The following is a 26,207-nucleotide window of genomic DNA, read 5'->3' on the forward strand; positions in this document are numbered from 1 at the left end:
TGAAAACATACACAATTGCCAGCAGTCACTGGGACATAAAAGTGCCAAAAATCTTTCACTTAACCAAGGAACAAGCACCACAATGTAAAAGTTAACAATTAACCCAGGAGAAGAAACTCGGTGAGTGTCTCATCGACGTCGAAGACCTTCACGTAGCAAGCTCATAAACGGATGCAGCTCATCCTGCATAGAGAGAGTGGACGAGATCACACCTGAGTCAGGTTGACAGAGAAGGTGCAAGTCCCCCTGACTCTAGGCAAGGGCCACCACAAGTGAGGAGAACTTCTAAAAGAGCAACTCTCGAAAACTCCAGAAAAGATAATTGGAGGTGTAAGGACATCACTAGGGAGCACACAGGGAAGGTAACCCTGAGCACATGCAGCTCCAAGTACTCTTCAAGCCAGGCTCATATTACACTGCAGTGTACAAGAGAAGTCACTAAGGCAAAAACTGTGTATATATAGTGTAATAACAGCAAAAGGAGTGTTGTAAGAAGCCATTTTGGTGAGGGAGGTGGCAACATCTGCATGATTTGTCATGCTAGTAGGTGTGGCCACTGTGCTCTTTGGGCACTATACCAGCTTAGATGAACAGTTATGGTGAACAGATACTTATATACAATGTCTGTATATAGTGAATAAAAGGAATAACAGTATGGTGGGAGGAGGATGTGGGCGAGTGAGGAGTCATTGAGGGAGGGAGTGGCGGTGAGAGGCTGACTGGCAGATGTGGTGGCCACACCTCGTTGCTTTTTGACTCGCAATATCAACTTAGTGGTTCGTTATGGTAAATAAAACATGCAGATACTTATATATAACCTGTGTATATAGTGTAATAACTGACAAAATATTTGTTTATTGTTTTATGAACACAATAATTGAATCAATAATATGCACACCATAATTTTGAGTACAGCGATGATTCACACATTTTATTATATAAATATACCACACTACACACTATTGAATAATATTACAGCAACAAAACAAAGAAAAATCAGTAAGAAACACTGAAATAATTAGGTAATTATATCTTTGTGGCCACTCCTGCCTGACAGCTGGGGCTGAGCAGACCGCCTCGGAAGCATGCTGAGTCAGCGTCTCTTTTCTGGGGGGAGCCCCTACGGCTCCCCGAGCTTACTAGGCTGATATGCTAATGTCAGACTTTGGCATCAGTCATGTGTATGGAGTTCTTTGGGCCTACCAGGAACCACGAGCCAGAACCTGGCCCCCTCAGAGAGGCAAGGAGAGCAGTGGCCTATAAAAACCCCTGTGTGGTTGGAAGCATTCTATGTCTGCCATCGACCGGGTTAGGCACACAGAAAGGTAAGCGTCCCAAAACAAACCCCTATTCTGGTGAAAATTGCAACCAAAAAGCCGAACAAGTGAATAGAACTCCCCAAACAAAAACTAGCAAATTAATATAACGTCACCCATCGCCGCACCGTTGTCTGCGCAGCTCCCCCTCCTCCCCGGGAGGGGGAAGGGGGAGCCCCAGACCTCCCGCGCCGGCGATCCGCCGGCGGAGGTTTCGTACCTCCTGTGCTGGGGCTGCGGTGTGCGTTTTGTTTATGGGCGGTATGCTCGTGTGTTCGCGTCGTTTCTCGTGGTTTTCTACGGCTTCTTGCTCATTTCTCCCTCCAGTCATGGCCCTCTTGATGCTGAGGGTGTTTTGGATTTATATCTGGGGGTGTCACTTTATTCTTCCTCTGCTTCTTGGTGTGGGATGGTTTGGCGTGGCGCCGCCTCACCCTCTGTACTGCTTCGTCTTCTGCAGGGCGCGCGCCTCTGGCCGTATTACTCCTTCGACTTCACATTTTATTCAGGTAACGGTACATACTATGCCTACTGCCTCGAGTATGCATGGCTTTCGGGCACACCTTTAGCGCTGCTCCTAGTATGTAACTTGGCTCACCTGTGTTGTGGCACGGTCGTGTCTGCTCTGCAGGTGAGGTTGTCTTGTCTGGCACTTCTGTCGGCCTAGTGCTGGTTCTCACTTTTGGTGGGGTGCTTGCCTAGTTGTGCTTGCGGGAGTTGTGCTCTGGCTCTTGGGCCCCGCCTCTCCTGTCAGTTGACGGTTGTGCAGTTTCCTGAGTCTTCTGGGCTCTGTCTTCACGTTTGCTCCTGTGGGTGGCGTCTGCCTCCTCCACATGGCTTTTTGGTGCTTTTTGCTTCCTTCCTTCTCTGACATTAATCAGGTTCGTTTTAGTGTCTGTGGCTCCTTTGGGTGCTCACTGCCCCCTGTGTCCCCTTGTGCATTCAAACATACGGACATAAGTACAGTGGACCTGCGGAGGGCCTCTTGGCCCGTGCGAGGCAGCTACTGTTTCTTACCATCCATTCCCACTCACATACATGTCCAACCCGCCCTTGCACCAATCGTGGGGCCCCACCACCACGTTACGTGGTAATTGGTTCCGCGCATCACCGGGCCTGTAACCGTGCCGGTCATTCCTCCGGTCTTTCCTGATTCTGCGCTTATCCCTTTTATGCCCATTGTTTCATGCCCACAATGTGCCGCAAGGGTGGCGTGTGCCACTATCCCAGTTTCTATTGTTTCGTGGAGATTGGTAAATAAACACAAACACTACGGAACTACTTACAGTATCTTTTGGTGCGTATACAGTAGTTGCGGGTGATGTTTTGACGGGCAATGGTGCGAGTTGGGCGCACTGAGTGTCGGTACGGTGTCTCGCATGTCTGTTCTAGACCACACTTGCAGGTAGACTAGTTATTATTTGCTACTCTGCTGGTTATATGCTTGGGCGCCGCCTCACAGTTCTCCACAGGTTGGCAGGACTTTTCCTTTGGACGTACGGAATGGTTTGAGTTCCATCATTGGTACTTTGTAGAGCTTTGCTTCTCTAGTTAGGCTCATGCGTTTAGAGCGATTATCTTTTTGGAATACTCTACTCACTCCGCCACCCTTGTTCACTGTTCCATCCTTGTTTACTCTTCCCCGCTTGGCGGGATTGCGTCGATAGCTCCTGACTGGGGTGTTTTGATGTGGTGTTTGGTCACCTTGCATGTGCCTTGTTTGTCCATCTTTTGTTCTTTGCTGTCCTGTGGGGCTCTGCACCACGTTTCGGTGCTTTTGTTTTCGTTGTCAACCCCTGGGTCTTTTCCCTGTCTGGACACTTTCCTTTGCCAATCTTCGGTGCTTGACTGCACCCTGCTGTCCGTAAGGTCCCTCTTGTATGTACGCGCTCCTCTACACATTTTGTGGTTGGTCGTGTGCGTTACTTCCCGGCCGCTCCTTGGGCCGTCTTCGTGGTTTTCCTTACCTATTTCCGTTTTCCTCCCCCATGCTACACTTTTTTGTGTATCTGGGTCAGTGCTTCTTGATTATCCTGTTTGGTACTCCGGAGGGCCTCTGTCCATGTTCCACGTCCTGCTTTTGGACTTCTCCAATGTTCCGTTTTGGTACCGAGTTCCTGCGATTTCTGTGTGGTTTTCTGCAGGCTTCGGGTTGCGCTGTCTGTGGGGGGGGGGGGGTGTGGACTTTTCGGTCTGCCGCTCCTGCCTTCCTGTTTCCTTTTCTTGGAACCGGGTTTGCTGGGTTCCGGTCCTGGTTTCGGTTTTTCTTTGTTCCTTTTCCAGACCGGGTGTGTTTGCTTTTCTGCGGTTCTCGTCCTCGGTAGTTCTCCTCTTGGATGCCTCGGGGATGCGTGTATCATTCTTCCCTGCTGGAGCTGGTTATGTTGTTCCTTTGGGTTGCAGGGTCGCTGTTTTTAGATTCGCGTTTTGCGCTTTCGATCGTGGTGTTCGTTTCTCGTTGTTTGTGTCAGCACAGGTGGGTTCGTTATTGGTGTCCCACCTGCGTTTTTCGTCTCGGGGGCGGTGTGTGGTTTTCCTATCACTGAGAAGGGTCCTTCGGTCTTTGATAGGGTTGGCTTGCCTTCCCTTCGGGGTTGTTCTGGGACCGTCGTCTGGGATTTTCCTGTCACCTCATGTTGGGTGGTGCTGGCAGAGCCGCTCCTGCTTGCATTCAGTATTGCGGTTCCTTCTGCTCCATTCCACTTGCCGTCCTGGGCATTGTTCCCCTCTGGTCTGCTCTTGAGTTTTGGGGCCGTCCTGGTCGTTGGCCTGGGTGGTCTTTTTCTTCTCGTTTTGGTCTTTGTTTTGTCTCTGGTTTTGGTTGTTCAATTCGGACGTGTGGAATCTGCCTCCCGGTTCCTTCCCTGTTTTCCTTATCTTGGGTAAGGTAGCTCCGGGGAGCCTCCGGGACTCACCCAGAAAATGGCGTTTCATTACATTCAACGCTGGTTTTTTCTTCTAAACCTGTTAATTTGTGTTCTCTGATCATGGGAAAAATAATACAAAAATCGTAAGTGGCATATATTGCCCACTATAGGGCAGGGAAGTCTGGCCAAAAACAGGCGCTGACTCAGCGTGCGTCCCAGGCAGTCTGTTGCTCCCAGCTGTCAGGCAGGAGTGGCCACAAAGAGATATTTACCTAATTATTTCAATGTCTCTGATTGATTTTTTGTAGTTTTTTTGCTGTAATATTATTCAATAGTGTATATTGTGATATATTTATATAATAAATTAAGTGAATTATCGCTGTACTCAAAATTATAGGGTGCATATTGTTGATTCAATTATTATGTTCATCATTACACTATATACACAGATTATATATAAGTATCTGCATGTTTTGTTCACCATAACGAACCACTAAGTTGATATTATGAGTCAAAAAGCAACGAGGAGTGACCGTCTCACACCTGCCAGCCACTCGCTGTCACTCACTCCCTCAACACCTCACTCGCCCACGTTCTCCTCCCCCCATACTGTTTTTTATTTTATTCACTATATACAGACGTTATATATAAGTATCTACATTCATGTTCACCATAATGAACCATTAAGTTGGTATGCTGAGTGGCAGTGGCAGCCAGTGGCAGTGGCAGCCAGTGGCATCCCGCCACTGGCTGCTACTTCCTCCCTCCCTCAACTCACCTGACTCACCCACATTCTCCTCCCACAATACTGTTTTTGCTTTTATTCACTATATACAGACGTTATATATAAGTATCTACAAGTTTTGTTCACCACTACTGTACAACTAAGCTGATACAGTTAGTTCATGCACTAAGAGAAGTCGCTACACACAGTCAGCTGACGGATGTCTCCCTCACACATTCAAGGTCAGACGCACTAAAATTTCACCCCCAACAATACTGTTTGTGGTGTTATTACCCTATATACAGATGTTATATATAAGTATCTACATTCGTGTTCACCATAACGAACCACTGAGTATGGTATGGTATGTCGAGCGGCAGTGGCAGACAGTGGCAGCCCACCGCTGTCTGTCACTTCCTCCCTTCCTCACCGCACCTGACTCGCCACCATTCTCCTCCCACCATACTGTTTTTGCTTTTATATACAGACATTATATATAAGTATCTGCATGTTTTGTTTACCATAGAGAACAACTAAGCTGGTATAGTGAGTCCAGACAGTAAAAGGTGGTCACACACAGTCAGCAGACAACGCTACCTCCCTCCCCACCAAGATTACTCCTCCCACTACAGCGCTAATTATCACAACAATCCTGCTATTATCAGAATCCTGGTCATTTTTATCACAGTCAGGGGTCTTCCGTAATACTATCATTGCTAAATATTGGCATGTACATATATATTATGGCATTTTTAGGCAATGCTGGGGTCACAAGTTGAACAGCAGAGCTGTGACCTCATGCTACGTGCATCAGCCTTGGTGGCTCAATCACTACTGAGGCCTAACACCCGGGAATGTGGCCCACGATTTTTTTTTTTAAATGGCATCTGTTTACAAGAGCCCTGATGAAGGTGTGGTGAACCCCGTGTATCCGCAGGCCATTTAAATCTTGCGTAGTACTCCATCGCGTCATTTTATTGCAAGTTACTCAACCCTGCATATGACATGTTGCGGAGTTTTAGGGTTAACCACCGTGCTGCGCCAAGTTTATTGTGAAATTCCCCCTGTGCGCATGAAATAAAGTGTTCTCAAAAAATTATTTTTGCTTCATAAAATGATAAATTCCCTTCCCTGAACATGTCTATGTAAAAATAAATACCAAATTCCACTTACTTTGGCTGTGGGGACGTGGACAAGGTGCGCAGTGACATCATCTAGGGCTGATCGCCCGTGCGTGATACTCCCAGACACGGTCGCGCACCGGGCGCACCGGGTGTTGCCACGAATATATTTTCAATTATTTGTTCTATGTATTTCCAATGCGGTTTTATTAGTTTTTTTTTATAGTATATGATGCATATTTGTGTCCTTTACAATATGTATACAGTAGAACATTCATTATGTTCCATGGAACTGTGATACATGTGTCAGTAATGTGTCCACAATAAATGTTTATTGTAGCAATATTACTTGTTAAAATTCACTAAAATTACAATATGCACAGTTTCACACACTACACAGTAACACACTGTATTACACTCTCAGTACTTCGGAAGTGAGTAATAATCAACGAAGTAGTTCGTGGTACACAGCGCGACTTCGCTCTAGTTGCACCAGGTACAGATAGATTTTCGCTTCCTGTTTCTTCGTTCTGTGTGCTTGCAAATAACGCACTCACAGGTACCCGCACTCGCACTCACTAATGCCAAGGGTACCTACAGGTACCCTTGGCTTTAGTACCTGTAAGTGGTATGTAGCCTAAGCTTGTAAAGCGTAAGGTAGTCTTGAAAAGATTATAGAAAAAGATCAATTTGGAAGGTAGTCGTGAAAAGATCGCTTTGTAAGGTCCCACACAGGAAGAGATTCAGCTAGCCTCAAAGAGTATCCGTCAGTCGGGAAGAGATTCTGGCATTCTGGAAGAGATTCTGCCAGCCTCAAAGAGTGTCCATCAGTCAAGAAGAGATTCAACTATTCTTGAAAATATCTATGGAAAACATCACCATGGAAACCGCTAACACTGTTCATTTATGCTACTTGTATCAGATGCATCATCACTGAACACAGAAAATGATTCATCTATGTATCATCTGTATAAATTGGAGATAGCATAGGGTGGGCAAGGGTGGTGCTCAGAGCTACAACTGGATACGCTCGCTGTATCGTCCTCAGAGGTGCTGTATCACTTGCATCCGACCTTTGTGTTAGTTCCTTATTGCACCTAATTTCACCAATATTATGACCCTTATGTTCTTCAAATAATAAGGTTTGAATTTCACCGACAGAGTGCGATCTTTCAACACCACGTTGGACAAGTGTTTGGAAGCCAGAGGCGCGTGCGCCACCCATGGTTGCTCACTCAGTACTAACCCAGCCAGCAGCTCTAGGGCATTCTGGAAATTTTTTGTAAGATGCCTGCCTCTCACTGGAGGTCCTAAGAGTCCATTTCCTACACAACCAACCGCACTTACATTTAGAATGGGTAGGAAAAAATAAAAAAGAGTTTTCTCGGTTGGCGCAGTTTCCCACTGACTGAGGGAAATGGGTTTGGGAAATGGCACACGAGATTTTTTCCGTGTGCCTCTTCTTGGCGGCAGTGTGGGGTGTTGTGGCTGTCCTTCCTTTTTTCCTTCTGTCCCTTCTTAGGTAGCTGTGTTTTGTTGGCGTGGTCTTGTCCTTCTCTTATGAGGGTTCGGGGCCGTCATTTTGCCGCATACTGTCACCTCATTTCATGTGGCGCTGGCAGAGCCGCTTCCGCTTGCGTTCGGTGTTGATGTTACTTCTGCGCCGTTCCGCGAGCTGTCTAGTGCGTTGGTTCACCTCCGGCCTGCTCATGCGCCGTCTGAGCCGTCCTGGTCGTTGAACTAGATGCTCTCTTTTCTTCTTGGTTTCTTGTGGCCCCTTTGGTTCTGGTTTGTTTTTCGGGGGCTCTTTTCCTGTTGGCATTAGCCTCTGGGGGTCGGGTTGGTGAGCTTCATGCTCTCCTCCGGCGCTGGAGTTTCTGCTCCTTCGGTCGGGGCGATCGTTTTGTTCCTCTGCAGCCTTCTCCTTCTTTTCTGGCGAAGAATGAGGCTGCTGCTTTCCGGAGGGGTCCCTGGGTTGTTAATGCTTTGTTGGTTAAGCCGGGGCTGCATCATGTTTTGTGCCCGGTTGCGGCTCTCCGCCGTTAATGGCACGCCATGGATTCTGTGTCCGTGGAAGTGCTTTGGATTGATCCGGTTTCCCTTCTTCCCTGTTCGCAGGTTCGGGTCTCCCAAGTCATCCACAGGGTTATTAAGGCTGGCCATCCTGCGGTCTATCCCCGTGCCTGTAACATTCGCAAGTTTGCGGCTCTTGCTGCCGTTCTTGGGACTGTGTCTTGGGTGGACATTCGGGCGTTGGGGATTTTGGCGATCGAATAGGGTCCTGGTCGGGCCTGTGTCGCTTGGGTCGGTGGATGCAGCCAGTTGTCTCGGCTTCGGGTTGAGGAGTGAATGGCGACCACCTCCCGGGTTAGTCCCTATTTTTCCTCTGTGGGGAGTTAGCTCCGGGGAGCTGTAGGAGCTCCCCCTTCGAAAACCAGCGTTGAATGTAAACACCATTTCATTCATCAGGTCTTTCCTGATTCTACACTTATCCCTTTTATGCACATTGTTTCGTGTCCGACATGTGCCGCTAGAGTGGCGTGTGCCACTGTCCCAGTTCTATTGTTTGTGAAGATTGGTGACAGTGAACACAAACACTAAGTGACTAAATAATTTTTGTTGCGTATACTGTTGTATGCGGGTGATGGCGGGCAGTGATGCGTGTTGAGTGTACTGAGAGTCGGTATGGTGTTTCGCATGTGCCTGCTCTAGACCGCACTTGCAGGTAGACTTGTTATTATTCGCTACTCTGCAGCTTACATGCTCGGGCGACGCCTCGCCGTTCTCCTACGGTTGGCAGGCATTTTCCCTGGAGGTGAGGAATGGTTTGAGTTCCATAATTGGTTCTACGTAGAGCTTCGCTTCTCTCTTTAGGCTCTTGCGTTTGTAGCGAGTGTCTTATTGGGATACTCTACTCACTCCGCCACCCATGTTCACTGCTCCATCCTTGTTTACTCATTCCCGCTTGGCGGGGTTGCGTCGATGGCTCCTAACAGGGGTGTTTGGTGTGGTGTGTTTGGTCACTTTGCATGTGTCTTCAGTGACTTTTTTGTCCCTGTCTTTTGTTCTTTGTTGTCCTGTGGGGCTCTGCACCGCATTTCAATGCCTTTGGTTTCGTTGTTGACCCCTGGGTCTTTTCCCTATCTGGACACTCATTCCTTGCCTATCTTCGGTGCTTAACTGCACCCTGCTGTCCATGAGGTCCCGCGGGTATGTACGCCCTCCTCTACACATTTTGTGGTTGGTCGTGTGCATTACTTCCCAGCCGCTCCTTAGGCCGTATTCGGGGTTTTCCTACTCTATTTCCATTTTTCCTCCTCTCATGCTACACTTATTTGTGTATCTGGGTCAGTGCTTCTTGACTATCCTGTTTGGTGCTCCGGAGGGCCTCTGTCCATGTTAAATTCCCTGCTTTTGGACTTCTCTGGTGTTCCGTTTTGGTACCGAGTTCCTGCGATTTTCTGTGTGACTTCCTGCAGGCTTCGGGTTGCGCTGTCTGTGAGGGGGTGGTGGACTTTCGGTCTGCCGCTCCTGCCTTTCTGGTTCCTTTTCTTGGAACCGGGTTTGCGGGGTTCCAGTCCTGGTTCCAGTTTTTCTTTCTTTTACCGGACCGGGTGTGTTGGCTTCCTGCAGTTCACGTCCTGGGTAGTTCTCCTCTTGGATGTCTCAGGGACGGGTGCGTCATTCTTCCCTGCTGGAGCTGGTTATGTTGCTCCTTTGGGTTGTGGGGTCGCTGTTTATTACTTCGCGTTTTGCGCTTTCGTTCGTGGTGTTAGTTTCTCGTCGTTTGTGTCAGAACTGGTGGGTTCGTTATTGGTCTCCCACCTGCGTGTTTCGTCTCGGTGGTGATGTGTGGTTTTTCTGGCGGTCTTTCCGGTTTTCCTATCACTGCGAAGGGTCCTTCGGTCTTTAATAGGGTTGGCTTGTCTTCCCTTCGGGGTTGTTCTGGGACCATCGTCTGGGATCATGTCCTGTCACCTCATATTGGGTGGTGCTGGTGGAGCCGCTCCTGCTTGCGTTCGGTGTTGCGGTTCCTTCTGCTCCCTTCCACTTGCTGTCCTGGGCATTGTTCCTTCTGGCCTGCTCTTGAGTTCTGGCCTGGTTGGTCTATTTTCTAATTGTTTTGGTCTTTGTTTTGTCTGTGGTCTTGGTTTTTAGGTTAGGGCGCGTGGCATCCGCCTCCCGGTTCCTTCCCTGTTTTCCTTATCTGTGGTGAGGTAGCTCCTGGGAGCCGACAGGGCTCCCCCCAAGAAAACCAGGGTTGAATGTAATGAAACGCCATATTCTGGGCGAGTCCCGGAGGCTCCCCGGCATCCCTCCCTCCCTCCAGTCGGCGGCATTTTTCGCATATTTTGACATCCAACCTAAGAACTGCCAGTTGGATCGCCGGCCTGGAGGGTCTAGGGCTCCCCCTTCCCCCTCTCGGGGAGGGGGGGGGGGTTGTGCAGATGGTGGTGCGGCGACGTGATGACGTCATGCTAGTTAGATAATTTTGTTTGGGGAGTTCTGTCCACTCATTCGGCTTTCGGTAGCAATATTTTCACCAGAATAGGGGTTTGTTTTGGGGCGCCTACATTTCTGGGTGCCTATCCCGGTCGATGGCAGACATAGAATGCTCCAAACCACAATGGGGTTTCTATAGGCCATTGCTCCTCGTGCCTCTCTGAGGGGGCCAGGTTCTGGCTCGTGGTCCCCGGTAGGCAAGAACTCCTAGCACTTTGACTGATGCCAGAAAGTTATACATATCCATTCAGCCTGGATAGCTCCAGGGAGCCTCTGGGACTCACCCAGAAAATGGGGTTTCATTACATTCAACGCTGGTATTTTGCCAGGGTTCTGTCTGGGGTCATGTGTTTTGCCCTTCCTTTCTATGGTGCGTTCCGCTGGCAAATGTGGTTGCTAGGACTTCTTCTGGGTTTGTTTATTGGTTCCTTTGGGTTCTCGGTATTGTTCAAGAGGTTTTCTTCCTCTTGGGTTTCCCCTTTGGAGTTCGGGTGGTTCTTGGTGGTTCCCTCCTGTGCACCCCGATATAGTCTTTTCTGTGGGGAGCCCCTACGGCTCCCTGGAGCTTATCGGGCTAATGTGTGTTATGTTAGACCGGGACATTAGCTAAGGAGTTCAGACCTACCAGGGACCAGCGCCAGAACCTGGCCCCTTCAGAGAGGTTTCAGGGAGCAATGGCCCTGGAAAACCCCATATGGTTGGGGGTTTTCCTTATCTGCCATCGACCGGGGTTAGGCACCCAGAAAGGTAGGCGTAACAAAACAAACCCCACATGGTAAGAAACTACAACAAAAACCGAACAGAGAGGTAGAAAACTCCCTACAATCCCAAGGAAACAAGCAAACAAGCAAACATCACACTTTACTGCCGCGCCGATCGTCCGCGCAGCCCTCCCCACCCCGGGAGGGGGAGGGGGGAGCCCCGAACCTACCGCGCCGGCTGCCAAGCTCCAGTTCGTTCGCTAATGTCAACCGGGATTGACGCTTCTCTGGCCTCAGTTTCCTAGGCGGTGTTTGCCTTGTGTGGCGTTCACTGCCGTGTGTTGTGGTGTGCGGTGGCCGGGAGTACTTCATCAGTGCCGGGGCTGCATGTGCTTAGTGGCTGACTTCCCTAAGCGCCCTGTGAGTACTGCCCTTGCGTTCCAGGGTTATCTTCCCTGGGGCGTTCGGGAACCATTCCCGTAGAGGTTCTTGCTGCTCGGCATTTGCCTCGCCCTTGGGGCCAGCTGGGGCTTGGGGCCCTTGTTTGGCCCTGGGTAGGGATTGGTATTGTGCTGGTTAGGGCGTCAAGGTGTTGCGCAGCCTGCCACCTAAGCGGCGGCCGGTTTCTGTTGCCTCTGGAGACGGTGTACTTTTGCGGGGTTTTTCTTTTGTTTTTCATTTTCTTGCCTGGTGGGGGTCTGCCTAAGGTGGTTATAGTTCCACTGGTAGTGTTTGGCGGCCCTCTGCTAGGCCCCCGTGCTTGTACACGTCTCGGGGGTTTTCAGTGCTATAATCTACCCTCTTGTTATGTTTGGGTTTCTTAACCGGTTAGCAACACCTTGCCCGGGCTTCCCGTAGTTGTTACCCTACGGGCCCTGGAAACCCCTGTCTGGGCTCGGGGGACCATTGAATGTGTCTTCCGGGTTCCAACCCGTCTTGTACGGGATCGTTGGTTGCTGTTCCCTTGTCTCCGGGTGACAGTCGCCATTTTTACCTCCGTCATGCTGCCTGTTGGGTCACTGACACCTTGACCCGGAGTCTTGCGAGTGATTCTCTGCTTGTTCTCCAGTACTCTCCTGATGTTATTACTGTTCAGAGTACAGGCGGCATCCGTGTTGCAAGCTAGGTTAGGTTGCTGCAACATGCTAGGTTGGTTTCCCACTCGAATGCCCTGTGGCCGCCCCGTTTGGTTAGGTGCTGCTCGCCCCTTTCTCTCCATGTTCCCGGCTCCGGACCGTCTGCGTGTTTCTGGGTCGGGGCGGGGTTCAGTTGCGGCAGAGACTCGGGCGGTTTTCGGGGGATGCCCCGTTCGGGTTGGGGACGGAGGTTTGAGCCTGTGCCTCCTGCCAAGGCTTCTGGGTCTTACCAGCGGCCCTTTCTTGTTGCCTTTCCCATGGGCTCTTGCTTTTCTTTAAGGGCGGAGGGCTTGGAGGCCGGCTCTGCCCCGGGGCCTCTGTTGTTGGTTCCCGAGGGCTGTGGGGGATGCCTACTAGCAGTTCTGGGGCGGTTTTGCCCCTTCAGGGGTTTTTCTGCTGTTGGGCGTCGTTTTTCGCCCTTCTAGTCTGCTAGCTTCCCACATTTGCTGGCGTGTTTTTGTGTATTAAGCGTCAGTCACAGCCCCTGCTGGCGGCCATTTTCGTCTGCCGGTTTCCCGGCGTGGCCACCAGGGCAGCGTTGCGGTTTGTTTACATGCGTCTGGGTGTGCGAGCGAGCGTCTCTGGTGAGTTTTAAAAAATTTGCAGGGTTTTTGTTCTCCTGTTGTCGTTTCTTTGTTTTCTGGTGTTTTCTTGCCGTTGCCTGTTCCTCTGGGAACGTTTGGGTGTTGATTTTGGGTCTGAGCCTCTGGGTTTAGGCTCAGTGCCCCTGGCTGGTATGCTTGCTCCCACACCTTGCCCCTCGGTTTTCGGTCTGTTGGGACCGTTTTCCCAGGGCGTTCTGCTGGGGTCTGTGCTTTGCCTTTTAGTGGTGTTCTCCGCCGGCAAATGTGGTGGTTTGGGCTCCCCCTGGTTCGATTCTGGGTTCCTTTGGGTTCCTTGGTTTCGTTCTGGAGGTTTCTTCCTCTTGGGCCCCCTTTTGTGGGTTCAGGGGACTTTGTTTCCTCGAGTGACCCGGTTCTGCCTTTTGGGGTTCCGGGGTCTTCCTGGCTTGCAGACTGAGCTTTTTGGGTCTTGGCACATGTTGTGGTTGTGCTGGGACTTTGTGGTTTTGCTGTCGAGGTGGGCCTTTTGATGCAGTTTTGTGCCTTCTTTGCCTGGCCGGCGTAGTGCTCTTTGCCACTAGTCGGCGGCTTGTGCTTTTACAATATATGTCCTCACCTAGTTGTGCTTGTGGGGGTTGAGCTCTGGCTCCTTGGTCCTGCCTCTCAACCGTCCGTCAACAGGTAATAATTAATTACCTAAGTGTAGTTACAGGATGAGAGCTACGCTCGTGGTGTCCCGTCTTCCCAGCACTCTTTGTCATATAACGCTTTGAAACTACTGACGGTCTTGGCCTCCACCACCTTCTCACTTAACTTGTTCCAACCGTCTACCACTCTATTTGCGAAGGTGAATTTTCTTATATTTCTTCGGCATCTGTGTTTAGCTAGTTTAAATCTATGACCTCTTGTTCTTGAAGTTCCAGGTCTCAGGAAGTCTTCCCTGTCGATTTTGTCAATTCCTGTTACTATTTTGTATGTAGTGATCATATCACCTCTTTTTCTTCTGTCTTCTAGTTTTGGCATATTTAATGCTTCTAACCTCTCCTCGTAGCTCTTGCCCTTCAGTTCTGGGAGCCACTTAGTAGCATGTCTTTGCACCTTTTCCAGTTTGTTGATGTGCTTCTTAAGATATGGGCACCACACAACAGCTGCATATTCTAGCTTTGGCCTAACAAAAGTCATGAACAATTTCTTTAGTATATCGCCATCCATGTATTTAAATGCAATTCTGAAGTTAGAAAGCATAGCATAGGCTCCTTGCACAATATTCTTTATGTGGTCCTCAGGTGATAGTTTTCTATCTAGAACCACTCCTAGATCTCTTTCTTTATCAGAATTCTTTAAAGATTTCTCACATAATATATAGGTTGTGTGGGGTCTATGTTCTCCTATTCCACATTCCATAACATGACATTTATTAACATTAAATTCCATTTGCCAAGTGGTGCTCCATATACTTATTTTGTCCAGGTCTTTTTGAAGGGCATGACAGTCATCTAAATTTCTTATCCTTCCTATTATCTTAGCATCATCAGCAAACATGTTCATATAATTCTGTATACCAACTGGTAGATCATTTATGTACACAATAAACATCACTGGTGCAAGAACTGAACCCTGTGGTACTCCACTTGTGACATTTCTCCATTCTGATACATTGCCTCTGATTACTGCCCTCATTTTTCTATCAGTCAGAAAATTTTTCATCCATGATAGAAGCTTACCTGTCACCCCTCCAATATTTTCCAGTTTCCAGAACAACCTCTTATGTGGAACTCTGTCGAAAGCCTTTTTTAGGTCCAGATAGATGCAGTCAACCCAACCATCTCTTTCCTGTAATATCTCTGTGGCTCGATCATAGAAACTGAGTAAATTCGATACACAGGATCTTCCAGATCGAAAACCATACTGTCTGTCTGATATTATATCATTTCTCTCTAGGTGTTCTACCCATTTAGTTTTGATTAGTTTTTCCAATACTTTCACTATTACACTTGTTAATGATACAGGTCTATAATTGAGGGGGTCTTCCCTGCTGCCACTTTTGTAGATTGGAACTATGTTAGCCTGTTTCCACCCGTCTGCTACGATTCCTGTACACAGGGATGCCTGAAAGATCAGGTGAAGTGGAATGCTGAGCTCAGATGCACATTCTCTCAGAACCCATGGTGAAACGCCATCTGGGCCAGCTGCTTTGTTCTTACCGAGCTCCTTGAGCATTTTTTCCACTTCGTCTCTTGTATCGGTTCCTGTGCCTCTTGGGCTCTGTCATGTCTACATGTGACATTGTATGGGGGTCAGCCTCGTTACTTGTGTGAGGAGTCGCCACATTACTTCTTAGTGCTTTCCGGTTCCCATTCTGCCACTCAAAAAAAAAAAAAAAAAAAAAAAAACTCTATCTGTGGCTCTTTTGGGTACTCAGTTTCCACCTGTGTCCCCTAGTGCGTGTGCCCCTTGTGTTACATATCCTGTCCTTCTCAACCCTGTCGATTCCCTTGGGTATCTGGTATGTGGTGATCAGGTCTCCCCTCACTTCCTCTTCCAGCGAAGTGTGGTTTCATTCCCGTAGTCTCTCCTCATGACTTCGGTAGTGTACTTTTTCTTTCTGAAGGGGTTCTGTTCCCTTCTCTGTTGACTGGGCGCTGGGGGAGCAGCTTGCTCTGTTGCCTCTTGCTTGGTCCCTCTGTTGGTGGGCGCTTTGGGTTGTCTTCCGGCCTCTGCTGGCGTCGGAGGACGGCTTCTCCCCCTTGGGGGGGGTTCGAGCTGGCGGGGTGGGCTTCTTCCCTGCGCTTCGTCATTTCCTCTTCGTGGGTGCGTGGGGCGTGGTCGATCCGCCCCATCCTTCTGGGCTTCCCGTCTGCTCTTTGCAGTCATGAGCTTTTCCAGTCTGCAGTTCTTCTGGACTACTTCCGTCTGCGCCCTGGATCCTCTGCCCTGCTCGGAGGACTGTTGTCTCCTGTTCGGATTCTGTTAGGGCTGGGTGCATGGATGGTGGACCTGGACCTCCAGGTCACTTCTTGGCACGTTCCTCTCCGGTTTTTCTGGGGCTAGCACGGTTGGTAATTACCTATGTGTACTTACCTAAGTGTAGTTACAGGATGAGAGCTACTCTCGTGGTGTCCCGTCTTCCCAGCACTCTTTGTCATATAATGCTTTGATTCTAATTGTCATATTGTCATATAATGATTGTCATATGTCATAATATGTCTTCATATGATTGTCATACAATGCTTTGGTGGTGGGGCTTTCAGGTTTGCTGTTTTTATTGCATTCCCTATTTTGTGAAGGGCACTTTGTATACTCTTTGCATCTTTACCGGATCTTAGTGCCCTGTCTGCGTCTGAGATTCGGTGTCTGGCCTACCTCGACGACTGGCTGGAGTGGGCTCCCAGTCAGTCCGCTTGTCTGCTCGCCAGGGGATGGTTCTTTCCAGATCGCTGGGTTTGGTTTCCTGGTGATCTGGAGGTTTTACCTTCTGTTTCCGTCCCGGGTTCGGACCTGGGCCTTGTTTCAGGCTCTAGGGCCCCTCATTGTCTTCCCTCCAGAAGTGTTACTGTGGCTGTGGTCCCGCCTTTGGCTGTTCAGGAGGGGGTCCCGGGTTGCTCAGCGGTTGCTTGGGCGGTTGTGCGGGAGTTTGCACTTCGGCGTGCTTGTCTGCCCGCGGAGTCGGGTTTGGCTCCGGCGTCGGTTGGTTCCTACGGAGACTCCACTTCCGCCTCTTGCATTCCTTGGGTTCCTCTGGGGATCTGGTGTTGGTGCTGCGTCACCAGCTTCCTCTTTGGGGTTTTCGGGGTTCCGTGCCTTGGCGGCTCCCCGAGCCTTCGCTCGATGTGTTCACGGACGGGTCGTCTCTCGGCTGGGGCTTTGTGACCAGTGCTCACCAGGTCGGCCGAGGTTGATGGAGTCTGTCTGTCCGTCGGGCTCACAGCCCGGTTCAGGTGTTCATGGCTGTCTGGTTTGCGCTTCGGAGGGTTTGGGTCACTAGGTACTCTACCATTCAGCTCTGTTTGGACTGTTCTCCGGTGGTTCTTGCCGGAACCACAGGGGGTTTGGTTAACCGTGTGGTTCGTGTCCGGGGTGTGTCCTGCGTCCTGGTGGACAGCTGTCTCGGTTCATTCCTCTTCGTGGGTTGGCCAGTCGTCGCCGATGCGTTTTGTTGGCTCTGTTGGGCTTCTGGACTCATGGCCATGGACGTCTTCGGGTCGGCGTGGTCTAGGCGTCGCCCGTTTTGTGGCGCCCTTCCCACCTGCGAGGTCTTCACGGTGGAGGCTTTCGGCAGGCCTGGTCGAGGTGGGGGGTACCTGTACCTCTTCTCCCGGTCCAGCTGTTGCTTCGGGTTCTGGCTCAGTTGCAGCCCATTCCCACGAGAACAGTCCTTATGGTTCCACTGTGGCCGGCCCGGCCTTCTTTTCAGACGCTGCTTGATAGGTGTCCGTACCCGGGGCGTTTTTCCTGAGGCTTCGCCTCTTTCAGCAGGCCGAATCGGTCCTGTCCGTGACTGGTTCGGCTTTCTCTTTGGCTCTTCGCGTCTGGTATTTTGACGCAGGTATCGCCATCTCTATGGTGTTCAGGTGGCTTTGTTGACGGTGTCCCACCTGCGAGCTTCGTCTTGGAGACTGTATGACGTTTATTACGTCTTCTCGCGTTTTGTTTCCCCTCCGGCCTGCTCATGAGTCGCCTGAGCCATCCTGGTCCTTGTTCAGGGTGCCTTCTTCTCTTCCCCTCAGTTTGTGGTAGCCCCTTCGGTTTCAGTTTCCTCCTCTTTGGTACTGGTGGTAGCTTTATTGGTGTGCAGCCTTTCTCTGTCCTGGCGACGGTCGAGGCGGCTGCTTTCCGGAGGGGTTCTTGGGGTATTGGTACTTGTTTGGTTTGGCCGGGGGGTGCGTCCTGTGTTGTCCAGTTGTGCTTTTTGCTGTTGCCGGCGTACCATGCCTGGGGATGCGCTGTGGTTGATCCGGTTCCTTCGTTCCCTGTTTTCAGGGCTCGGGTCTCCTGGGTCGTCCGCAGTGTTTTCCTTCTTACTGCGGTCTGTCTTTGCGCCCGTGCTGTTCAGACGTTTGCAGCAATTGCTGCTGTGTTGGTGACGTCTCGGGCTCATTTCGGGCGCAGGGAATTGTGGGTCGCACGGGTTTTTGGCCGCCCATCCATGTGTGCGTCTGTTCTTGGGCGTTCTTGTTGCCTTGGGTCGCAGGTTTGCGTCCGGTTGTCTTGGCTTTGCGTTGCAGAGTTTGTGGCGGCCGCCTCCCGGGTTAGCCCTTTCTTTTCCTTCTCTTTGGGTATGAAGCTCCAGGGAGCCGTAGGGGCTCCCCACAGAAAACCAGCGTTGAATGTAATGAAACGCCATTTTCTGGGTGAGCCCCGGAGGCTCCCTGGAAACCCTCCCTCCCACCGGTCGGCGGTTTTTTCGCGTTGGTTGACGCTTAGCTTCCGAACTGGAGCTTGGCAGCCGGCGCGGTAGGTCCGGGGCTCCCCCCTCCCCCTCCCGGGGTGGGGAGGGCTGCGCGGACGATCGGCGCGGCAGTAAAGTGTGATGTTTGCTTGTTTGCTTGTTTCCTTGGGATTGTAGGGAGTTTTCTACCTCTCTGTTCGGTTTTTGTTGTAGTTTCTTACCATGTGGGGTTTGTTTTGTTACGCCTACCTTTCTGGGTGCCTAACCCCGGTCGATGGCAGATAAGGAAAACCCCCAACCATATGGGGTTTTCCAGGGCCATTGCTCCCTGAAACCTCTCTGAAGGGGCCAGGTTCTGGCGCTGGTCCCTGGTAGGTCTGAACTCCTTAGCTAATGTCCCGGTCTAACATAACACACATTAGCCCGATAAGCTCCAGGGAGCCTCCGGGGCTCACCCAGAAAATGGCGTTTCATTACATTCAACGCTGGTTTTTTGAGGTTCCGGGGTATTCCTGGCTTGCAGACTTGGTACGAGTTTTGTGGTCGTGCCTTTGGTGCAGTTTTTGTGCCAGTGCCTCCTCTGAAGCCGTCTTCGTCTGGTCAGTGCGGTGTTGCTCTGCTCGCTTTGCTTGCAAGACGGCTTCTTGCTTTTTCTTTTTCTTCTTTTGTTTTATAAATTTTTTGTTTTTCTGGAGGGGGCAGCTTTTGTTTTTATTTTATAAATTTTTTGTTTTTCTGGAGGGGGCAGCCTCTGCAGCTCCCCGGTTCTCATCCAGACTGATATGAATATACTGTATTAGACTTTGGCATCAGTGTGAATAGAATTCTTAGGCCTACCAGGAACCACGAGCCAGAACTTGGCCCCCCTCCGAGAGGCATGAGGAGCAATGGCTTATAGCAATGCACATGTGATTTGGAGCATTCTATGTTTGCTATCGACTGGGTCAGACACCCAGAAAGGAAAGCATCCCAAAACAAACCACTGTTCTGGTTGAAACTACTGCTAAAAGTCAAACAAGTGGACAGAACTCCCCAAAGAAAAACAAGCAAACGAGCATGACGTCACCACATTGCTGCGCCGGCATCTGCGCAGCCCACCTCTACCCCCAAAAACAGCCACCCAAAACCTCAGTTCTGAGGCTGATGCACGAGGCTAGAGTCGTGTGCTCTGGCTCCTGACATTGTCTCCAGCTCTGTGCCTTGTGGTGTGGGCTGTTCCTTGGATGGTGTGCAAGCCAGGAGTATTCTCTTCAGTACTTGGGCTGCATGCGCCTAGGCATGCAGGTAGGAAGGCACCTACCTTCTCTAGGTGCCTTCTCTTCCCTGGTAAATACTGCCCTTGGGGCTTGGGGCCACCTTCCACAAGTTCCTTAGGTTCTTGTAGCTTGGTCATTTGCTGCTCAGCTTTCGGCAGCCCTTTGTGTTTTTTGGTGTTTGTTGCACCCTTGTTCGCCTTAGGGTAAGAGGTAGTTTGCACTGGTAGGGTCACAGAGTACTGCGCAGCTTGTTGTCACCTCTCATAGCAGCCGGCTCTGTTCCACCTGGGTACGTTGTCATCTTGTGAGGTTTTCTTTTTGTTTTTATTTTGTTTGCCTGGTGGTGGGGTCTGCCTTTGTTGGTTGCCCCCCCTGTGTGTGTATAGTTCTGGTGATATCTCCTGCTAGACCCCCGTGAGTGGACACGTCCCATCGGTCCAGCTTCTAGAAAGTTTATTGGTAGACTTGGGTGCCAGTTAGCGGTACCCTGCCTGGGTTTCCCTGAGTGTGAGTTCTGTCTCAGGACCCTAGGAATCCCCACGGGGGCGTGTGGGTCCAATGGATGTGACCTCTGAGCCCCCCCCCCCTCACTTTGTGCGAGTTTGAGGGTTGCTCTGTTCCCTTGTCTCAGGGTGACTCTCATTGTTTTTGCCTCCGTCACGCTGCCTGTTGGGTTGGTACTGACACCTTTGACCCGGAGTCCTGCGAGTTTTGTTGCTTGTTAGTGACTCAGTTTACCCAATCCACTGATGACTCTATTCGGGTACTCCATTCACACTGACTCATGCCAAAGTCTAATATATGCATATCAGCCTGGATAAACTCCGGTGAGCCTCCAGATCTCACCCAGAAAATAGCGTTTCATTACATTCAACGCTGGGTTTTTTTATTCCCCCCTCGGAGCGGGTGCTGGTCCCCTTGCAGGTCACCCTGTTGACGGGGTGCTGGGAGTTAGGCAGAGCCTGCCTTCAGGCTGGCTCTGTTTGCCCACACTTGGTGCGACGATTGGGCGGCTCTTCCTCCTTCGGGGGATTTGGGGCTGGCAGGGCTGGCTTCTTCCCCTTCTCTCCGTCGAATTATCTTGGTCCAGTCCCGCATCAGGACTGTGTGGATTTTCGGGTTCCTTCTGAATTTGTCTTGTGTGTATCTGGATGACTTTCACAAATCCAGCCTTTTTTAGGGCCAGGTTGTTAGGTGGTGTCTCTGACTCTTCGGAATGTGTTTTGATGTGTCACACTTCCTTTGTGGTTCAGGGATTGATTTGGTTTGTGGTGGAGCGGCATGCTTCTTGTTTTCATTGCCTTTTCATTGGCCAGATTGTGACATTTTCCACGTCTTACCCAGTTCGTGGTGGCTTTTCTACGTCTGCTTGGTATTCGGGTCTTGGACCACCTCGACGACTGTTTGGTGTGGGCTCCCAGCCAGTCTCCTTGTCTGCTCACAGGAGGGGTGGCTCTTTCCCAGTTCGCCGGGTTTGGGTTCTTGGTGCACTGGAGGAATTCCCATCTGGTTCCGTCCCTGGTTCGGGCCTGGCTGGGCCTACACGCTTCAACTACACATAAGGGACATAACTGGCCGACCCCCGTCACACTTTCCTTACGAGGAAAGGCTGCGGGGAAATGCACCTTACGACACTGGAAGACAGAAGAGTAAGGGGAGACATGATCACAACCTACAAAATCCTCAGGGGAATCAACCGGGTAAACAAGGATAAACTATTCAACACTGGTGGGACACGAACAAGGGAACACAGGTGGAAACTGAGTACCCACATGAGCCACAGAGACGTTAGAAGGAACTTTTTCAGTGTCAGAGTAGTTAACGGATGGAATGCATTAGGCAGTGATGTGGTGGAGGCTGACTCCATACACAGTTTCAAATGTAGATATGATAGAGCCCAGTAGGCTCAGGAATCTGTACACCAGTTGATTGACAGTTGAGAGGTGGGACCAAAGAGCCAAAGCTCAACCCCCGCAAGCACAAATAGGTGAGTACAAATAGGTGAGTACAGTGTTCAAGAGAGAACTTGATAAACACCTCCAAAGGATACCTGATCAACCAGGCTGTGATTCATACGTCAGGCTGCGAGCAGCCGTGTCCATCAGCCTGGATTACCAGTCCAGCAACTATGAGGCCTGGTCGAGGACCATGCTGCGGGGATGCTAAGCCCTGGAATCATCGCAAGGTAATCGCAAAGTAACCGCGTTGTGTGTGGACTCATGGTCTGCTTCCTTGTCCTCTGGAGATGTTGCCGTCCCACCTTCAGCTGTTTCTGTGGGGTCCTGGGTCAATCGGTGGTTGCTCATGCAGTTGTGCGGGAGTCTGAACTTCGTCATGCTAGATTTATCTACAGGGTTGGCTTTGGCTTCGGCTTCTGTTCTAGTTCCTTCGGAGACCACTCTGTCCCTGTTCCATCTCTGGTGATCGCTGGGTCTGGCTTCCGTGGGCCTTGTGTCGACTGCTGCATCGCTGGATTCCTCTTCGGGATTTTTCGGGTTTCATTGCCTTGACCCCTACCCAAGCCCTTGCTCAATGTGTTCACAGATGCGTTGTCTCTTGGCTGGGGCTTTATGACAGGTGCTCACCGGCCCAGCCAGGGACGGTGGGGTCTGTCCTTTCGTCGGGCTCACAGCACTGTACAGGAGTTCATAGTGGTTTTGGCTGTAGCTGCGAAGGATTCGGGTCACTCTGAGCTCCACGATCCGGCAGCATTTGGACTGCTCTCCGGTGGTTCATTTCCTGAACCGTGGGGGTTCTCTTCGGTCCTTGGCTCTTTGGGGCTGGTCACTTCAAGTGGCTCGTCTGCTGGTTTCTCTGGGTTTGGCTCTCCGTTCAGTTTATATCCGGGGGGTGTCCAACATCCTGGTGGACAGCCTGTCCTGGTTCATTCCCCTATCCACAGAATGGATGGTCGACGCCAATACCTTCTGTTGGCTCTTCAGGACGTAAGGGCTCCCAGAGTTGGACCTCTTCGCGTCAGTGTGGTCGAGGTGTCTCCAGATATACGTGGCGCCCTTCCCCGATTGCTGAGCCTTCACGTGGACGCCTTTCAGCATGACTGGTCGTGGTCGGGTTACCTGTAGGTCTGTCCCCTGGTTCAGCTGTTGCTTCGCGTTCTGGCTCAGTTGGAGTCCTACTGCAGGAGAGTTGTCCTAGTAGCCCCTTGGTGGCTGGCCCAGCCATTTTTTTAGGTGCTGCTTGCTCGGTATCTGTACCAGGGGCATTTTCCGCGGCTCCACCTCCTTCAACAGATCGACCGGTTTGGTTGATGGTATCTCACCTGCGAGCTTCGTCTCAGAGACAGTATGAAGTTTCCTGCCGTTCTTTTCCCCATTTTCTGTCTCTTCATAGATTGTCTTCTTTTTCTGATCAGGTTGTCTTGTCCTTTCTTGACTTTTTCAGGACCATCATTTGATGCCGAATACTGTTGTGTGGCGCTGTCGGAGCCGCTCCAGCTTGCGTTTGGGGGTGGATGTTACTTCTGCCCCGTTCCGTATGTTTTCTTGTGCTTTGTTTCACCTCTAGCCTGCTCATGTGCAGCCTGAACCGTCCTGGTCCATAGGCCAGGAGCTCTCTTTTCTCCTCGGTTTGTGGTGGCCCCTCGGTTCAAGATTGTTTTTCCAAGGCTCTGTTTCTGTTGACATTGGGCTCTGGGGGTTGGGTTGGTGAGCTTCATGCTCTTGTCTGGCGCAGGGGTTTCTGCTCTTTTGGGCCTCGTGGTCGTTTTTTTCGGTTGCAGCTGTCTCCTTCCTTTTTGGCTAATACCAAGACTGCGGCTTTCCAGATGGGCCATTGGGTCATTGATGCCTTGTTGGTCAGGCCATGGTTGCATCATGTGTTGTGTCCGGTTGCGGCTCTTTGTCGTTATCTGCGCGCCTCGGCCTCCTTGGCTGGGGACATGCTTTGGGTTGATCTGGTTTCCCTCATTCCCTGTTCCAGGGCTCAAGTCTCCCAGGTCGTCTGCAGGGTTATTAAGTCTAGCCAGCCTGCGGTCTATCCTTGTGCTCATGACGTTCATCAGTTTGCTGCTTTGGCTACGTCTTCAGCACCATGTCTTGGGCTGATATTTGGGTGCAGGGATTTTGGAGGTCGAACAGGGTCCTGGCCGCACATGCCCAGGTGTGTGGGTTTGGAGCGCAGGTTGCAGCCAGTTGTCTCAACTTCGAGTTAAGGAGCGCCTGGCTGCCACCTCCCGGGTAAGTCCCTCTTTTACTTATCATGGGATATTTAGCTCCAGGGAGCCGAAGAGGGGCATAGGGGCATTTTCCCCTTCCCACAGAAAACCAGCGTTGAATGTAATAAAACATAATTTTCTTGGTGAGCCCCGGAGGCCCCCCCTGGCACCTTTCCTCCCTCTGGTTGGCGGTTTCATTTTGTTTTTGACACTTGGCCTCTGAAATAGGGTTGAGTAGCCGACACGGTGGGTCTGGGGCTTCCCACTCCCCCACCTGGGGAAGGGAGGGCTGCTCAGACAGTATGATGTTGCTTATTTGCTTGTTTCCTTGAGAATTGGTGAAGTTCTGCCTCCCTGTTTGGTCTTTGGTTGCAATTTTCTTACCAAGTGTGTTTTGTTATGTCTGACTTTCTGGGTGCCTAACCTTGGTTGATGGCAAATAAGGAATGCCCCTAACCACCTGGCAGGGGGGTTCTAGAGGCCATTGCTTCCTGTGCCTCTCTGAAGTTGTCAGGTTTTGGCTCATGGTCCCTGGTAGGCTGAACTATATTGACTAATGCCCTAGACTAATGTATCGCATATTAGCTCGATAGATCCAGGTAGCCTCCGGGTCTCACCCAGAAAATGGTGTTTCATTACATTCAATGCTGGCTTTATTACATTTAACACTTAATTTTTAGTTCATTTTCAACATTTAAAGTTAATTAAAATAACATTGGCTGTTTTTATTTCCAGCTGTCAGTCTTGGAGGTGGAGAAGTGTAGTTTACACACATCAGGACAACAACTGCTCGCACAACTGGTTGCCATTCTTGCAGAGATGCCCAAGTTAACATTCCTAAGAATGACAAAAAATGATTTTTCATCATGGATTATTAGAACTCACATAACTTGCCTTGGAAATAGCAGATCCCTGTTTGTGTTTAACTGTGCCATCGGAAGTATATCTTAGTAAGTTTTATTTTAAACATTTATTGAATTACAAAACAAAATTAGTTTTTCTCAAATTTATATATTTTAATTTCTTTATATTCATCCAATGCAGAAAGCATTTCTAAACTACAACCTCAGGAGACCCCAAAGTCTAAGGACTGGCTGTTATTGGTCAGATTAGCCTTTGGTAAGTACCCAAGAGTCATTGCAACTTTCCCTTGTTTCCTCTTAAGAGATATGAGCACATGGGGATCAGGAGTCAACTTAATATTGAGGCAGACCGCCATAAAATCAATGAAAGGTGGCCTCGGGACACTTAAAACTCCCTCCAAGGAATGTTTTGACTCCTTGTTGGTTCACTGCTGGATTTGGCAACACACTCACTATCCAGTCTATGTTTAGCTAGTTCGTCAGGAATTGCTTCGGTACCCCAGGAGACTGATGTTTGAAGTTTTCTTGGCCCTTCAGATCTGTGTATGGATTTTATTCTATTGACATTTCACAGGCATAGAGTATATATGATTTTCATTGTGGTTTCTTGTTACCACCACCCACCTTGCCTTGTTCTTTGTGGCCTTGTCCCCTGATGCTGTTGGGAAAGATTTTTCACAAGTTATCTTCCCTGAAGGCTTTGGTCTCCCAAGGCTGTTCGATGGGGGGTCAGGTTCCTTGTTCTCTGGGTTTGCCTCTACTGGTTGGTCATCCAGTAGAGGCAAACATCTTGGTCTGCATCTTGGTCTTCCTGCTCAGTTTTGACCAACTTCTGGGTGGCCTGTTTGGTTTTCTGGCCAGTTTTCCCTTTGGTTCTGCCCAGTTTCTGGTCCTTAAGAGTTTGCTTTCTCTTCATTCCACCTAAAGTCTGTATTTCTGTGTGCCCATCTTACTTTGTCTGAATGTCTGCAGATAACTTTGTCTGGCATTAAAGTCGGTTTGCCCAGCTTTCATGCTTTCTGCTAGTTTTTACTGGGAAAGTGTGGCAGGCATTTACAGCAGATTCCATTTTCTGGTTTTATCCTAGGATTGTTTCCAGCTGATATCCAGTGTTGCTCATGTCTGGTGCTGTCTGTAATGCTATCTCTGGCCGATGGCTCTTGCAACACTTGGCTCAGCATTTTCTTTGATTGCATCTGCTGGGCTTTTTCTTCTCGTAAGGCCTGCTCTTGCTCCTGTGTGGCTGGTGTGGTACCGTGTTTGTGTGTCTGAGCTTTATTACCCCTCATTTCTGTGTGGCTCCTTCTCTGGAAGACACTGTTTATAGACGATTGTTCTTCTAGATATTTGCTTCTGCTCCTGGTGTCTTTAAGTTGCACATTTTGTAGTGGGAGTGTGCTCTTTGTTTGTTGGAACACTGAGTTGTTTCCTTGTCCAAAAACATCCCCTTTCTGTTGCTCATAACTGTGTGGTCTGTGTTAAGGTATAAAATGCTAGTTCTTCAGGCATGGTTTATTCTTTAACTTTAAGAGAAAGCATTGTTGGTGCTGTTTAGCTGTTAAACATTTCCCAAGAGCACCAGTCTTGGTTGATC

At 50.0% G+C, this 26,207-nt stretch overlaps 1 protein-coding gene across 2 annotated transcripts in view; it reads left to right on the forward strand.

The window, feature by feature from the left end:
* Positions 1–26,207, forward strand: part of LOC123754242 (uncharacterized) — a 125,416-nt gene that overhangs the window by 64,064 nt on the left and 35,145 nt on the right. For both annotated transcript variants that reach the window (XM_069314559.1, XM_069315021.1), the window contains exon 9: positions 24,486–24,700. In XM_069314559.1, coding sequence (XP_069170660.1) covers positions 24,486–24,700 — 215 coding nt within the window. The remainder of the gene's footprint in view (positions 1–24,485; positions 24,701–26,207) is intronic.

The sequence above is a fragment of the Procambarus clarkii genome, chromosome 1 (assembly GCF_040958095.1).
Source record: "Procambarus clarkii isolate CNS0578487 chromosome 1, FALCON_Pclarkii_2.0, whole genome shotgun sequence".
In the NCBI taxonomy this organism is placed as follows: Eukaryota; Metazoa; Arthropoda; class Malacostraca; order Decapoda; family Cambaridae; genus Procambarus; species Procambarus clarkii.